The sequence below is a fragment of the Orbicella franksi genome, unplaced genomic scaffold, assembly GCF_964199315.1.
Source record: "Orbicella franksi unplaced genomic scaffold, jaOrbFran1.1 SCAFFOLD_592, whole genome shotgun sequence".
Classification (NCBI taxonomy): domain Eukaryota; kingdom Metazoa; phylum Cnidaria; class Anthozoa; order Scleractinia; family Merulinidae; genus Orbicella; species Orbicella franksi.
The window spans coordinates 1-18,000 of NW_027671122.1; the positions used below are offsets into that span (position 1 = coordinate 1).

General features: G+C 37.8%; 1 protein-coding gene and 1 long non-coding RNA gene across 3 annotated transcripts; both read right to left on the reverse strand.

The window, feature by feature from the left end:
• Positions 1-18: 18 nt before the first annotated feature.
• Positions 19-13,151, reverse strand: LOC145477655 (uncharacterized). Of its 2 annotated transcripts, none has more exons than XM_081455559.1 (9): positions 13,045-13,151; positions 10,868-10,964; positions 9,713-9,846; positions 8,621-8,744; positions 7,027-7,160; positions 4,130-4,259; positions 2,872-3,005; positions 1,212-1,353; positions 19-546 (listed from the first exon to the last, which is right to left on the reverse strand). In XM_081455559.1, the coding sequence occupies exons 2-9, from the start codon at positions 10,932-10,934 to the stop codon at positions 341-343; spliced, it is 1,071 nt and encodes a 356-aa protein (XP_081311685.1). In that variant the 5' UTR covers positions 10,935-10,964; positions 13,045-13,151; the 3' UTR covers positions 19-340. The 2 variants fall into 2 exon arrangements, with proteins under 2 accessions (XP_081311685.1, XP_081311686.1); XM_081455560.1 differs by having other exon boundaries at positions 10,868-10,961; positions 13,045-13,148.
• A 203-nt stretch (positions 13,152-13,354) lies between these two features.
• On the reverse strand, positions 13,355-16,250 carry LOC145477657 (uncharacterized). The gene is made up of 3 exons (XR_014048063.1): positions 16,168-16,250; positions 15,126-15,194; positions 13,355-14,548 (listed from the first exon to the last, which is right to left on the reverse strand). It is a non-coding gene; the product is annotated as an uncharacterized LOC145477657 (long non-coding RNA).
• Positions 16,251-18,000: the final 1,750 nt, after the last annotated feature.

An 18,000-nucleotide genomic window follows, 5' to 3' on the forward strand; every position in this document is an offset into this window, starting at 1 on the left:
TGTCAAATTGTCCACTCTCTCTTGTTGCCACATCGTATAAATTATACATTTATGTGTCTGTCTGCTTATTGACAATGAAAATTAGCCCATGAGTGCATGAGAATTTCTGCAGTTATTGTAAAATATTTTTTTTCAAGTTTGTGACAGGCACATTAAATTGAAAAAGTCACACAGACAGACAACAGATATGAAAGGTTTGTTTACATATCACCTCTTATATATGTCTAATTTTCAGTCCCAAGGCAAATCACTCCAAGTATAAATTAATAATAATTTTTAATGAATAAATCTAACAATGGAAGGTTAAAGATTGGGAGCTTTAAGTACCACACATCTGTACTCATTTGTTTGTTTGTTTTGGATTTTTTGTTTGTTTGTTTGTTTGTTTTGCTGGGTCCGTGCCACCCCACCCAATCAAATCAGCACTCACTATGATTCTGTTGTTATAAGCTCCTCCATCAACATAGCAGGCTCCTGAGCCAGTCCAACCCCACCAGCAGAGGCAACGGCCATTTGACAAACACTTTCCAGTACTGTGGTAAATCCCTATGGAATAACACATTCAAGTTTGTAATTTTAATTTCAAATAATATAATTAGAAGGACATCACCTTATCACTTAATTTCATGACAATGGAGACAAATTTCACCAGAATTAAATAAATTTCACAATTTGGAAGAAAAATCCCATTAAAAGGAACTTAAGTTTGCAAAAATTTGCTGCATGCACAAACTGTAGAACTTTCCGTAGTTTCAGAAATGGGACTACAGAGTTTTAAGCCATATTACTACGATATTGAACAGAACCAACCTTTAACAGGTTGACAAGTTTGTGCTATAATATCTAGACATGATTGATCTTCGCAGTCATAATGTTGTGTGTTTTCATTAACTTTGTGAAAACACACGTTGACTTATACTAGCGCACAGGTTGACATTAATGATATGTCTGCTCTCTGTTGTGTGATGTGGAGAGAATATGGATTATCATACAAACTGTTGCTACAGTTGACAAAAAGGATTTTTTTACTTTACAGTGTATAAATATTGCACCACTAATTTTGGAATTACCTTTTTGTATTTTTTTCTAATCCAAAATTAAGAGCAGGAATTTATCTACAATAACCTTGCTTTAAAATTAATTAGCTAAGATTATCCTGCTGTTACATGTATTTTCATATGTTACAGAAAGAACTTTCAAATTACATGTACCTGTGCCACAGAGTGGATCACAAGGGATGGCTGGTACAGTTTTGTTTGTAGGTACACTACACACTTCAGGGGTGGGGATGGTGGCACAAGCTGGATTCAGATAGTCATGTGTGTAATGGCATGCTTTTGTGCAATAATCAGCCTGAGGAAAGAAGATGCAAAGTTAATACCTTGTGAATCAACATATTTAACATACATTAGGTATATCATTTAGTTACACTGTACACAAACAACTATACCATTCAAGCAAAATTATAAATTAATCACTAGTAGTAATCAGAGATTATGAGTGCGTTCGACGCTCTCACTTAAATATATATATACCGTAAATAAGTGATTTCACTAGCTGACTTTCAACCTTTGTCTATTGCTAAAATCAACATTTTTCAGCAGCAACTGAGGTTTTACAGTCAGATATGTATAGTGTCAAAGTCCATGCTAGCGAAGAGGTCACCATTTGTTGATACGTTGCGTGACACTGCCAGTTTCTATAGACTATCAAGTTTCATAGAATATTTAAATTACGTATTCTAGGCCAGCATTTGCAATCGCGTGCTCATTTTGCGGGGTTTATCGTAAACAGATTCCGTGTGACTAATTCAAGTATTTTCCCCTAATGAATAAAGTAGTCTTATTGATCTTGACTTCAGAGTACTTTTCCACCGATTCCAAACAATTAAATTTCAACAGGATAAAGACTGAGCTATCCGTCGTAACTGGAACTAATCAACAAATGCAATCAAAATGTAGCTGTTCCCATGGTAATCATCCCAAAGCCAAGACGTGTTAATAAACAAGGACAATTCCCTCAGATTTCGATTAATGCTACCGTCGAAATGCTTAAATTTGCCAAAAATGTTCAAAAAAAAAATGTTCAAATGTTGTTGTTTATAGTGGTCAATGTGCTTAGCTACACCTAGCTACTTCACAGGCATACCACTTTAAATGAACTGATAGGCTTAAAAATCCCAACCGGTGGGAGGCAGGCCAGTTGGCTGCCAAAATCTAATGTTGAGAGCTCATAATAGTGAAGCGTACAGCGACTGAATGGAAAGAAGTCAAAGAAAGATCCACTGGAAAGACGAGCTCACATGGCCTGCTCACATGTTCGCCACATGCCTTATCACATGTCTTAGCATTAAACGGTACCAGTTTACTGGCCGTGAAATGCCCCTGCAAAAATCAAGCGGGGTGGCCATTTTGGTGTCCTTACAGGAATGTGTTTTTTTTTCGGCCTATGACCGTGCACAGGGCAACCAACTCTGGAAAGCCACAGGTCAAAATTAGGTTTGGGTTCCACTTGGCTCCCAAGCTTTGAAGAGTTGGCAGTAATTATCGATTGCAGAAATCACCTAAAAAATCCCTAAGTTAGTTAAAATTTATTTAATAAATACATGGTTAAACAAAGCCCTCTGGTGAACTCAACACAGCAAATCAAATTTCTTTTTGACATCCAAATTATCCATGGACAAGATACCTCTACTCCCAAAGGTGGTTTAATTTGAACACCACCCCGCTGGAAATTCTGGTCTATAGTTTCATACTTGCGCTTTGTATTTGCCCCTTCCCTCCTGAAATTCCAATGACCTTCTAGGGAATGGGATCACAGGATATTTTCTACAACTATGCAATAAAATTAAAAATAACTTGTCATCAATACCAGTATCCTGTTTTTGTCTTTCCCAGACGTGATGTAGGTTGCATTGGGGCCAGTCCAGCCCCACCAACAAAAACAGCGGCCATTACTCTGACACGTTCCCTGACCTCCTTTGCATTTGGGGTCACACTGGACAACTGGTACAGCCAAGCAAAAAAAATTGCAACAAATCATTAGTTAAATAAACAACTCCTCTCGAGGTATACTGTCAACATGTGTGGACAGTGAGACCGGGGGGGGGGGGGGGGGGCGGACTCCCGTATAAAAAGGACGGGGTGCTTGTCGTAAATTTTGAAAAGAACCCCTAAGAGGTATCAAGAACCTTTCTTGTGGGCGTTGCTTTTTTTCACCCCTAAGTGGAACCAATTCTAAATCAGCACATTTCCTGTCATATTTTTTTGGCTCAATATAATACTCCAGTGTACTCTAAAATACTCTAAAAGGAATACTCTAAAAGGTAGCGCAAAAGCTCCTGCTCTGGACCTTTTGACACTGAACACCCTGAGGTATCAAAACTGCGTCTTTAACCCCTAAAAGGTATGACAAGCATCCCCCCCCCCCCCCCCGGCCCCTCTTGGGAATAAGACCTCTGAGTCATCGCATTTTCCCTGCACACTGGGCATTAATTTTTTTCTGCATTTGATTGGCATGTGATATTGATCCTGCAACAGTCATGAATGTCTCAGTCATAACAATCTATGTAAGCTAAGAAACTATGAAATTTGCACCAAAAATTGAAAGAGTGCAAGGCTGTGGTCTAAGGAAAATTGCAAGGAGCCCAAAGCTTATATGAAAATAGTAAGTTTTTCCAGTCACCCATGGTAAAAGGGAAAGTTAGTTGCCTGTGGCACCCGGGCACCTCTAGGGCACAGCACCAATGCATTATATGATAAGCAGCATTTTTTCCCACAAATACAGAAGGGCTCTTCCTCTTTTTCAAACGCCCATTTAGGTTTCAAATTCTGAGCCCACTAGGAGATTTCATGGGACAGGTCCTTAAAAATTAAGATTACCGGGCAGGTATCTTTTACAATAATTTGACAATATTAAGGTCACATGACTAGAACCTTGCACTGATAAACTTTAGTTAGCACCCCTTCCCTCCCTCCCCCCCCCCAAAAACAAAAAAACAAAAACAAAAACAAAAAAAACAAAACAAAACAAAAGAAAAAACAAATGCATGCATTAGTGGGATATATATGGTCTATTATAAAAATTTCTTAGCACATAAAAAATTGATCAATGCAAATCTAATATTTACCTTTTGTTGCTGTTACTGCAGTAGTAACAGAAGGTTGAGTAGTACTTGGTGGCACTGTGGACATCCTTGTAATACAGTTAGCATTTTTATAATGGTAGGTATAATGACAGGCCTTATCACATCTGTCAGCCTATTAGAAATGGGAAATGAATTTTATTAATCATTCCTCTTACTAATAATTCAGTAAGTTTCTTACAACTCTTGGAGAAAGCCAGAACAATAATTGCATGCTTTAAATTAAAGGGATTCTGCATTTCTAACAAATTTGTAAATCAAACACAAACTGAAGACCACAGAAACATACAGATTGACTGATTTGATAATCAGGTGTACATTTGTGTTTGTGGAGAAGAAAGGGATCAAATGTTTCTTGCATGTGCAACAAGTTCCAGAGTCCCTAAAGTTGGCAAATATCTTGTCAGAATTCATCTACAGGGTGTTTGCTGTTAGGAGGGTTAAACATCTTAGAATTTCAAATGCATAGGGGATCAAGCATTCTAGAATAATTTTCCAAAGCCAAAGCTAAGGGGATAAAATATTGATGCCAACTGTGGTACCATAGGGCATGTACTAGATCAAACACGAACTAGTGAGACAATCTTCAATAGTGCAGAGCGCAATTGATAGCTCTGGCACGGTAGTCCCATAAGTACTCACCCCTGCTCAGTTCACTTCCGGTTTGTGTCTATTTTGGTAGTCTGCTAGGGCTTTTCCCCTTTGCAGTGTGTATGTTTCAAGGTGTATGTTTCCAAAAATTAGGTGCAAATTAATTACTACTGGTGTTTTATGTTGATTTTCGTTCATTTTAAATTCAATAACACAATGCAGCAAACGTGACAATTTAGCTGTTCACGCCAACTTTGTAACTTGATACTTTTATTTTCCTCGCAAAGGCATGTAATATGAAACCCTTGTTTTCTCCAAAACACACGGAAGCTGTGCTTGTTTTTTGGAGATAAATGAAAGAAAGTTAAATATCTGATGTAGTGATGAAGAAACGGAACAGAAACGATGTTGTTTTACTAAAAATGCAAATTTTTACCGATGAATAAGAACTAATTTAATTATCAGATAGTCGCAAAATACCACTTTCTTTTTCTGTTGCTACCTTTGTTGTTAACAATAAAACAATTCAAAATTAACACACAATGATATTGATGGCTGAGAAGCATTTCAACAAAGAGTATTGAAGATAAACAGTGCTACTTGACCGATATGAATGAGTCTCAATCCTCAAAGACTGATTAAATTAATTTGCACTTTCATTAGGTGCCAAGGAGTCTGCAGCAATATTTGAGCACTTTCCTGGTTTCTTTTGCTACAAATTTACAATTTGCAGAGTATTAAAGCCACTAACTTGGGAACTTTTTGGTCTCTCTTACAGACACAATCAAGGCAAGAAATAAACAAGCCGCTAAGGAGAAGCAATACATTTGAACCCTGACAAGCACACTATTGTACTGTAGATTGTACCTGTCTGTTGTAGATTGTACTTGTTGTCTTCTTTACATTTTTTCTCATTAGGCTTTTTGGCACTTTGAGAAATAAATATTGTTAGAAGAAAATAGTCAATATTTACATTTTAGTTTGCAACGTTTTCACCGCAAAACATTACCGGTCTAGATGCCGGTCTAGATGGGAAAATCTAGACTGCGCTCAATACCGATTTCAGCCAATCAAGTTTGTGAGTTCGGTAGTTTCCAGTCCTTGTGAGACACAGCCATATAATAAAGCATCATATTGGCCGCTTCTTTGGAGAAAATAAATTCTTGTATATTGGGCAGAGTCGCGACAATTCATTTGATAATTTAAAATATAAAACCCCAGTATGCAAAAAGAATGGCAATGATGTGTTCTTCTTGCTGGGTAATTATCCTTTCAGAACCTAAAGAAATTCTTTCAGTACATCTAAGTGAAGTTTTCTTAAGTATCGGACAAATATTTAGACACATTTATCTTTTTTCAACTGTAAATATAATGTCAGCAGGATCATCACTCCAATTCCAAAAATACTTGCTATCAAAGTAGTTATTTTGCAACTTGGAATCAGTAAGGCATCAACAGACACAATCCATTGGCATACATAATGTACCTTTATTCAATACTGAGCTTGCAATGCACTATAGGGCGATTTTCAAATATGGCTGTTTTTGGCTGTTTTGTGAGCGGAGAGACCTTGTTGCCGTGTTTTGGCCCAGATTTCTCGTGATAAAAGCAAAACAGGACCAGTGTAGCTGTTGGTTTTCCATTTAATTTATTGTGTGAATTATTTTTTGACCGATTTCATGAGAAGGTTGAAGTCATCGGACAGATTACATGGGAATGAAAACTCCATGTTTTGGCGCCCACTTGGGCTCCTTGAACAAAACTTTAGTCGCCCGTACTCGTAACTTAAGCGCCTCAGGCGACCGGGCGCCCGTTAGGCAGCAGCCTTGAATTAATTAAACAAACATTAAAGTTTCCACCTTAGCGCCATAGGGCCATAGTGCCATAGCGGCAGGCAGCTCCCATAACCATCCCAATAGTGCATTCTGCACAAAAAACTGTGTTTGACTGCGTTTCCAAACACCAAGAAAAGAGTTGAAATTATGGTGCACAGCAGAGTATTTTTGAGAAAATTTGAGGTGTTTGAAAAAATTATGTGGTCAAACACCATCTTGAGTGTTTGATATATTTTCTCAATCGAAACTGTAGTACACTTAAGAGAAAACAGAGAAATACAGTAAAATAAAACAAATGTATGATCAGATATTATCCAAACACAGTCACGGTCATGAATTCCTTTCAATTGTTTAAAATAAACTTGTCTGATGAATTATTTTAATTAATGAGTTTGAGAAAGATATTTTCTGGAATAACCCATTTCACAACTAAATGTTCCGTCTTGCATTCCTTACCAGTATTCTGTTTTTGCGCACCCCTGATGTGATGTACGCTGCATGAGGCCCAGTCCAGCCCCACCAACAAAGACAGCGTCCATTACTCTGACATGATCCCTGGCCTCCTGTGCATTTGGGGTCACATGGAGCAGCTGGTTGTTAAGAATTAAAATACAAAAAATTGCTCAGTGTATATAGCATCAAGTTTCAGGCTGATTACTTTTGTGATACATAAGCATAACATTACTCTCATTAACAGTCCACATCAGACAAGGCAATGTTTACTGACAAAAACAAATAAACACCACGACTGAAAATAATAAGTTAGAATTTATTTAAAAGTATTCTTGATTGTTGAAATACAGTGGGACCCTGCCTTAGGGTCACCTCATTAATATGTTGACCTCATGTTAACTACAGCCAGTCTTTTTTGTCCCGGCAAAATGCCCATGCATTTTCTTATAAGAAAACCCTGTTAATCTGGCCACCCTGTGCATTAATTTTCTCTGCATTTGATTGGCTGTGATATCAATCCTGCAACAATCATCTCTCAGTCACAACAATCTATGTAAGCTAAGAAACTATGAAAATTTGTACCAAAAATTGAAAGAGTACAAGGCTGTGGTCTAAGGAAAATTACAAGGAGCACAAGGGTTCCTAACCATGAAATCCTGGGTGGCCAGCTCTAAATATAAGCTTAATATATGAAAATAGTAAGTTAAATTTCCAGTCGCCCAAAGGCAAAAGTTTGTTGCCTGTGGCACCCAGGCACCTCTAGAACACAACACTGCAGTGACTTCAAAGCATCTTAATGCTTCATGCATTATATGATAAGCAGCATTTCCCGCCAAAAATACAGATTGTTCCTCTTTTTCAAATTATGCCCCTAATTTAGGTTTCAAGTTCTGAGCCCACTGGGAGATTCATGAGCTGGGTTCTGAAAGATTAAGATTACCAGAGTATCTTTTACAATTTTGTTTTTACAAATATTAAGGTCACATGACTAGAACCTTGCTCTGATAAGCTTTAGTTAGCACCCCTCCCGCCCCCCCCCCCCCCCCCAAAACAAAAAAATGTGAAGGTGAATTAATCAACATGACACGAGCGTGGGACAAAGAAAAATTCTGAGTCCCCAACAGGAATCGAACCCATGACCTCCCGAACACCGGGTGGGTGCCCTATCCACTGAGCTATGAGAACTCATGGAGAGCGAGGCCATTTAACTGAGTTCATGTATGACAGGTGTCCTGCATACTGCTAGGATCAACGCTATCGAAGTCATCGTGAGTAGTGATAATTAATAAAGATGGTGAATTTTAAGCTCGGTAATGAAATGTGAAGGTGAATTAATCAACATGACATGAGCATGGGACAAAGAAAAAATTCTTTGTCCCACACTTGGGACAAATTTTTCTTTGTCCCACGCTCGTGTCATGTTGATGAATTCACCTTCACATTTCATTACCGAGCTTAAAAATTCACCATCTTTATTAATTTATCACTACTAACAAAAAAAATGCATGCATTAGCAGGGTATATTAATAATCATGGTCTATTATAAAATTTCTTGGCACATTAAAAAATTGATCAATGCAAATCTAATATTAATTACCTTTTGTTGATGTTACTGTAACAGAAGGTTGAGTAGTGCTTGGTGGTGCTGTAGACATCCTTGTAACACAGTTAGCATTTTTATAATGGTAGGTATAATGACAGGCCTTATCACATCTGTCAGCCTATTAGAAATGGGAAATGAATTTTATTAATCATTCCTCTGACTAATAATTCAGTAAGTTTCTTATAACTCTTGGAGAAAGCCAGAACCACAATTAAAGGGGCGCATGGAAAAAGACCCTAAGTGACATCTGATAGACTGCAAGATTCTCCTAGCAAATTGCTTTTCACTTCCTTGTACAGAAAAGGAGAATTTAACTTGAGATCAAGAGTCTCTTAGGGCTTTTTTCCACGCACCCCTTCAATTGGAATCCTTAAGGGATCCTTCATTTCGAACAAATTTGTAAATCAAACACAAACCGATGACAACAAGAAGTCATATATAGGGTTAGGGTTAGGGATATTATAGATTTGATAATCAGGTGCACATTCCTTTGTTTGAGGAGAAGAACAGGGATCAAGTGTTGCTTGCATGTGCAACAAGCTCCAGAGTCCCTAAAGCTGGCAAACATCTAAGACTCGACAGAAGTAATCTTATTACAGGTTTTTTTTTTGGTAGGGGAAAGGAGTTGGCTGTTATAAAGAAATAATTATGAGGGCTAGGAGGGTAGGACATTTTAGAATTCCAAATGTGTGGCGATCAAGCATTCTCGAATAATTTTCTGATAAAATAATTATTGATGCCAACTGTGGTACCGCAGGGTATGTATTATTAGTATCAAACATGAAAGACCGTGTTTGACCACATTGAACACCAAGAAGAGAATTGAAAATAAGACACACAGCGGAGTATTTTTGACGCAGTTCAAGGTGTTTGGAAATGTGGTCAAACACCATCTGGAGTGTTTGATATATTTTCTAAATTTAAACTTTAGTACTCTTAAGAGAAACCAGAGAAATTAAATCATAAAAATCTATGGTCATGAATTCCTTTGTTTAAACTCGATGAATTATTTTTATTAATTAATGAGTTTGAGAAAGATATTTTCTGGAATAACCCATTTCACAACCAAATTCTTGCATTCCTTACCAGTATTCTGTTTTTGTGCACCCCTGATGTGATGTATGCTGCATGAGGCCCAGTCCAGCCCCACCAACAAAGACAGCGTCCATTACTCTGACATGATCCCTGGCCTCCTGTGCATTTGGGGTCACATGGAGCAGCTGGTTGTTAAAAATTCAAATATAAAAAAAAAATTGCTAAGTGTATATAGCATCAAGTTTCTTGCTGATTACTTCTGTGATAGATAATTAAGCATAACATTACTCTTATTAACAGTGCCCGTCAGACAAGGTAATGTTTACTCATCTGACAAAAACAAATAAACACCACGGCTGAAAATAATAAGAATTTATTTCAAAGTATTCTTGATTGTTGAAATACAGTGGAACCCTGCCTTGTGGTCACCTCGTTAATACAGTCACCTCATTATTAATTACAGCCAGTCTTTTTTGTCTCAGCAAAGTGCCCACACAATTTTTTATAAGAAAACCCTGTTAATCTGGCCACCCTGTTAATATGGCCAAAGTACAGCCACATTCTGTAAACTGGCCAACCCATATAGTTGTCCATAATAATATTTTACCCCATTAAGATGGCCACTCGAACCAATCATGTTCATCCTTCCATTAATTAATGACCTTTTTTAAAATAATACCTGCATTTTGAATGCTTATCAAAGAACGGTTGTTTAGAAGTGCAATTGTGATGTACTCTGTCAAGATGTCACTTAAAATAGGCAAGTCATGAAATTTGATCCTGCTCCATTAATATGGTCACCCTGTTAATACGGTCAAATTTTCATGGCCCATTGGTGAACATATTAACGGGGTTCCACTATAAAATAGATCTTTAGTTTTATATCCTTGTTGGGTCAAAGTATCCCATCTTGCGAGGGTAATTATCTTGGTTTCCATAGCATTAAGCTACTAAGTCAATAATTAATTATTTATTATTATCATTCATGCTGTAATAACACAGATTTAGAAAACTACATGTATGTGCTAAAACTCCTGCTCAGTAGTGTTGTACTCTCAGTCTGTCAGCATTCTGAAAAGCTTTTATAGAATAAATTAATAAAAGCTCTTTGTACATAGACTAAATCACAGTGGAGTGTGATTAAATCGTTAGTTGTACTTTGTTCAAGTTACTTCTATCATACACCATCCTAGCAATCAATAATACCTGTGCCTGTTGATATAAACTGGAGGATCAGAATTACTGCACAAGTCAACACAACCTTGTTCAACATGGCTGGTCAGGTTTGCCCTCAAAACAACTTCTGAAAATAATCAAGTCAAATATATAAGCCAATATTTGACGTATATATTTCATGGTAACAATTTACACTGTAATTATATATGTTACTCTTGCTCAGGTGGCCACTGTTTTCACCTACTTTGATGTCAACTTAGGGCCGGGTCGCACCAGAGCAAATTTTGTTTGTATATTAAGTAATGAAACCTGTCAACTAACTAACTGTCCCCTTCGTGCCACATTACATATAGGGCAATATGTCAACGTGAAGAACAAAATAAGTGCAATCCCCAGTTTCAAAATCTTGCCAAGTTTTTGTGGATAAATTTGCCAAAATGTCGCCAATCTTCAAAGAAGCCAAAGTGTTGCCTTGGGGGCTTTCAAATTTTGGCAAAACAAACAATTTTGTTTTGGTTTTTTCCTAAAACTATTTAATTGTCACAATATGCAAAACATGTCTCAAAGTCTAGATTAAAATTTTGATGGTTTAGTACCTTGGTCTGCTTCTTTAGTTTGGTGCTTGTGATGGTGGGCCAAAATAATTTTTTTTGTTAACCCTGTCCATCTGAACCTTTCTACAGTTATTTCAATGGAAAAGAGGAATACGAGATATGGGATTTCAAGTCTGAACTAATGACCTCAAAGAGACAAGTCTCCTTCAATTACAAGTACAGGTACGGAAACAAGGCAATCTCCTTTGATAATTTGCAAACATCGAAGTCAGCGTGAGTACTGTAAGCAGCAGCCCTCCAAAATGAAAAAGAAAAGAATCAAAAAAGAAAAGAAGGCGAAATAACCATTCTTGCATAATTTGCACCCTATATGTTTTGTTGTCTCTTGTGAAGAACTCTTTCAGATAGGTTTGTGACTAAGGTATATGTCAATCAGAAAAGTTTGGGTTAAAACATGTTGGCTTGAGGTGATGGCAAAATTTCGAACTTACGAAATTTTTGCAAATATTTTTCCTAACCAAAAATTGGAAATATGTGAATTCGCTCTAGTGCAGTTGAACTGGCCCCGTTTACCTGAGCCAATATTTGGGAAAATAAGCCTGTGCTAGACCTCTCTGGGCTCAATTAGGAACACAGGAGGGGGGAAGAGGGGGTTGACCAGCCTAGAGACTGGCAGAATATCAAGCCTAAACTAAAGCAGCTTTACTATAATTATAACAACCTCAGTTTCACAGTTATAACAGCATGATTGCGTTTTAAGCGCACTTTCAGTCCTTTAGCAGTGGAAGTAAATGCATTGAAGGCATATGACAGAACTCCTTTAAATTTGACTATTATAGCATGATCGTAGCAAGACAAGCCTTAGCATGTCGCAATTTTGTGACGCGACAATTCATCCGTCGTGCTAGTCGAAGAAAATCGAGATGACAGCATAACCTTTGAACTGGGCTTTGTGAGCGAATATGCCTGCAGCTGCAATCACAATATAAACTACCCTTGGTATAAGCTACCAGCATTTGTGTCCCAGAGTGAGTGTTGGAGATACCTTAGCTTAGATTATCGCAAATAACTGCAAAAATAACAAATGACGGCTTACAAATTCCACTACGACTTGATATGAGATCATATTTTAATTATTTTATAAGCTTTTAATTCCCCTGATATTGTTCGATCGTGTGCACGGAATAAACGATCATTACAATCTATGACTTGTAAAGTTGCTTTGAAGATCGCAAATATCTCTTGCTTCAACAATCACCTAAGCTCATAACAAGATGTTTGCTAATTCGAATGAATCACACAGTCCGAAGAAATTCGTGTTGGAGTTTCCGGTCTTATCAGTGCAATCTCCCTCCCAATTTCTAGTACGATATGTCCTTGTTTATAGGTATTTCAAACCAAAACTGTAGTAATTTACCCCTCTATTCTGATCTTCGACAAGTTATGTATCTTGCAAGCTGATACAATTCTCTTGCGAGAAAACATCTTTGAGCTTAACTCTGTTCTCTTAAACTACGACAATCTATCCCGGGAAGCATGCTCGAGAAGTATAAATCATAAAATTATGAAGCAATTGTTGGGTATGGAGTAAATGTTGCGAAAAAGAAACTATTAAAAAGAGAAACTAGAAGTTCGCAAAATGAGTCTGCTTACCTCTAAAGAAGAGAGACAGATCTTTGTCGTTGAGGAAAAAGACTTTAATCCCAGCTCTGAGACATCACAAGACTCACTTGCAGTGGTTTACACAGAACGTAACTCGAGACGCTGGAAGTAACGCAAGTTTTTATTGGCCATAGTAGACTCGTTCCCAGGTTTAAAGGAGCTTAGACATGCGTTCGATGGTAGAAGAGTGCGCATTGGTCAGAAGAACTAACGCCTAAATTTAACGAAGTTTTCAATGTCTCTGAAAAGAAAACCCTCTGAAAATGGCATATTTCTTCGAGAAACGCAGCCAGAAATAAGTCTGCGTTCGCAGGCTAACCTTGGGGCGCCTGACGAGCCAGGAGACAACGCGAAAATTTTGAACTTTCAGTTCGTACGGACACTTGGTTTACTTCTAAAGGTTTGTTAGTACCCCACTAAGGATGCCAATTGTTTTCTTCTTAACATTGTACAAATTCAGGAGAAAATTGAGGTATAATGTTCGCCGTAAGATTAAAATTTTTCCACCTGTCCCTCCAAAGAATAATTTTAAAGAACGAGAAATAGACAGTGTTTTCGACTTCTGGTTGGGGGCTAAACGACCAGACACCTTCAGGAACAGCTTACGCCGAGACTTTCTAGCCATGTCTGTACCCCACAAGGTTTGCCCAGAGATTTTTCTAAGTAGTGAAGTGGCACTTATCTTTTCGAGAGAAGTAGCTGTTCATGGTTGTTGTTCCCTTTTCACAGTTGCTATGGAGGCCTGATACTCTTACTGATAAGCGTATAACGCAATTCGTCTAAGGCGTACATTTTCTGGTCAAACGCTTAAAGAACATGCCGAAGGCACAGTCATACTGGATTTTTATAAATGGGCATATTTTAAGCTGTCAGACGAAGCTACGCGCTACTTGCTTGTTTCGAGCTCTAAACACTTCATAACACATTTCATCCAAAAGTAACGTATACTGTACGAATCTTTACATGTAGCGCTCATACTGCCCTAATACTCTCTATTCGTACCATAGGCAGGATGGAGAGATTGTACACGGGAGGGCGTCTTAGCGAATGAGGCTTGGAGATGGGGGCGGGGGGCGGGGGCTCATTTTTTCTGGGTGGTAGGGGGATTATCGAAATGGTTTTCAACTTTCATAAGAGAACTTTAATAGCGTTATACAGATACATAGTTTTTTTTAACATAAAGAACAGTATTTGAAGACTAGCAAGACTTGACATCCTAGCATTCCAGGTGCCTGTCCTGTCTCCTCTTGGGAGTAAAAACATGGAAATATTTTCCTTCAATAACAGACACAAATGGCTACCAACGGAAAATTGACTACTTGAGTCATTTTTAGCTATTTACAGACGAATGGATAAATGTACGTTGCAGTCGTGTTATAAGTCATATATCAACGTTATATTCTCAGGCCGACCCTGGTCGCATGCTCTTGGGTCTCCATATTCCAACACTGAGATCACTGGAACATGAGGCTAACACAGAGCCTCTGCTGCTAACCTGGAGAAACAAAGAAAGTTTTTCCTTTCAGCCCCATGCTCAAAATACAGATTCTCTTTACTAATTATCATACATTCCTTTTAACATAGGTTTTGAGAGTTTGGTGGTACATCAGGACTATATTTTCTATTTGATGATTTACTTGTTCTCATCCCTTTACTTTTACAGTCTAATGATATTAGTCACTGATCATTTTGGGAAAAAAATCAAAAATTTGCAACACAATTAAATGACAAACAGTTACTGGTCCCTAATGAGGTGAAATGAGCAGTTTCTATCATCTTTTTGAGAAAATCGAATTAAATTAATGTATCCAGAAAATGTTTACAATAGACCTTTTTAGCAATACAGCAGCTTTTCTGAATTCCATTGTTTCAAATAGCTATTATGGGATGCTCAGGGGCAAATTAGTATGTATTTGCCCCCTGAGCATTGAATAATAGCTATGCGAAAAAAATGGAATTCAAAATAGCTGTAGTATTGGTAAAAAGGTCTATTGCATGCATGATGCAGATCGTTATTATTGGTCCAAAAGCATTTCATTTGTTGCTATGTTCACAATGAAGTTTTTACTGACCGATGCTACTTCTCCGGAATGACAATCAAATGAATGCATAACGGATAAAACACGAGAAGGTTCCAGAACCTGTTGAGATGGATTACATTGTCAAATATCAGTTACAGGAAAAAACAATGTGGAGAGCATAACTGAACAAACTAAGATAAAAGGTTACCTGTCTTACCCATAGAATTATCTAACTAACCCAATAGCTTTAGCTGCCAAGAACCATTATGCACAGGAACCTACTCATCTTCCTTCATACCTGTCTGTCATGGAAGCCTAAGACACCTACATGTACTGCTTAGAACTGCAGCAAACACCTGCATATAAGTTCTAGTTCTTATTTATCGGGTGATTAGTGAGAAATCAGCCTGAAGATGTTCTTAATATGTTCTTAAACTTTGTTTCATAAATACTGCACATAACATGTTATTAGAGGTTTAGTTAGCATCTTTTATTATAAATAAATAAGTATGTAAACAAATCAGTAAATAAATAAATAAAATAAAAATCTGTCAGGTAGTAAACTAGTTAACATTAACGAGTAGAAATGTAACATTAGTTTCAACACTTTTTCTTATTCCAACACCCTCCTCCTTATTATGTAAGAACATGTTTTATTTATCAGACTGAACTGGATCTTATATATATGGTGCTTTATTGGCCAAATTTCAGCCTGATGTTCTTAATCCATTTGTTCTTATATGTGTGTGTTTATTGTACCTGCCTACTAGCCTGCAGAAGAAGCAGTTTAGCAGGGGAGAGCAGAATGTACAATACATGGGCACACAGTGCAAGCCTCTCACTCAGGCTACAAGCTTACCCTTGCTCTTTGTGCTTGTGTATTGCGCTTCCAATTTGCCCTCCTAAACTACCTGTTCTGCAGCCTACCTGCCTGCCTCCTCAAAGCTTGCAGTTTTCCTTGAGCTTTGCTTTCCAAACTGTTCACTCATGGAACAGATCAGAAAGTGTTCAGACAAATACTTAGACTGCAAATTTTCATGCCATATAATTATGAACACCCATAAAAACAGAAGCAACATTTCTTGATACATACTTTAATAGATTTGTCAGTTGAGCAGACAACAACTGCTCCCCCATAATGACACATTCCAGAGATTTTTCCTTTAGATTCCAGGTCAATGCTAGGCTGAGAAAGAAAAATTAGGTGGGATGCAATCAGCTTGTTAGAGCACTACTCTATATATAAAGATTTTAAGGAAAACGACCACTTTTTTAAGTTTAAAAGACATGTTTCGACAGAACTTCTGTCATCTTCAGTTGAATGAATGATTACAAAGCAAGTTGAATAATAAGTAGGCAAAAATGCTAATTAAGACAAATAGTAACAACAGAACGTGAAAAGGTGTAAATTAAAAGGATAATTTTAGATTTACATGGTGTAATTGCTGATTGAGGCAAAGTAGTTCTTTTTGAATATGGATAGCCTCCTTTATCTTGAGTTGAAAGCTGGTAGTGGCGTGATCTAAAATATGAAAGCAGTCTATTGAACACAATGAGCGACAACATTCAGAATTCTGAAGATGTTTGAAGATGTGAGAGGCCCTATCAATGGCTAAGTGCTCACGTACGCGTGTGGAAAAATGTCGGGAGGTTTCGCCGACATAACAGGCATTACAGCCCGCACATGTAAACTTATAAACTACACGTGAACGAAGCCCACCGGGGATAGGGTCTTTCACACCAAAAAGGTTACCTATCTTAAAGGAAGAAAAAACTAATTTGATGTCTAAATCATTACAATAGCGCTTGATTAGCGATGGCACTTCTTGAACGTTTAGCGATGGCACAGCTTTTGAGAAGTGCCATCGCTAAACGTTCAAGGGAACATCGGAAATTGATCCACACAAGAGACCAGCTAAGTAATCGTGTTCAAAGTGTCCTGAACAGTGTAGATTTCTACATTCTCAAACGCACATTACATCACCAAGTTACGAAAGCAACCGCTCAATTTATCAAGACACACCAGAAGAAACTCAAAAATCTCACACATAACACTTCTCTTCCTTTTAGCTCCAATGAGACTGTCACTAACATTTCCTCTCATAGTCTCACGTCAGAACAACTCGACATTCTCAAATTTGGATTAACACATTCCATCCGTCCACCAAAAATAAACGAGTCAGATGTCTTCACATGCTTTGAGCTTATCAATCACACCATGGCAAAGAACTTGAGGGACACCAAGCAAGCAGGAAAACTTGTTGCAGACCTTTCTCATTTAGCCCATTCTTATGTCTCTTCATACCGTCCAACGACTGCTGACCTCAAGAAACTCAGAGTTCTTAAGGAGCTAAAGAAGAACAAAAACATTGTCATTTTACAACCAGACAAAGGGAATGGTGTGGTCGTCTTGGACCGAACAGATTACGACCAAGGTATCCTTAAGATCATCGATGACACTTCCAAATTCCGGCCCATCAAGGAAGATCCAACTTTACTGAGAGAAGGTAGACTGCAGCGACTTCTCCAAAAGTTGAAGAAAGATGGTCACCTTGCCAACGAAGTGTACGAAAACATCTATCCCAAAGGCTCTCAACCAGCAAGAATTTATGGCCTCCCCAAAATGCACAAGGATTTTGGACCTAACTCAACTCCGCCATTTCGCCCCATCGTGTCTTCTATTGGAACCTACAATTATAACCTGGCCAAATATCTATGCAATCTTTTGGCGCCGCACATCCCAACTGAACACTGTGCTACAGACACTTTTACTTTTGTACAGGACATTCAATCTTTATCTATGTTTGGTAAATTTATGGTTTCCTTCGATGTGGAAAGTCTCTTTACTAACATACCTCTTGAGGAATGTATTGACCTGGCGGTCAATTACATTTCCGAGGGCAATCCTGACCTTAAGTTAAGTAAA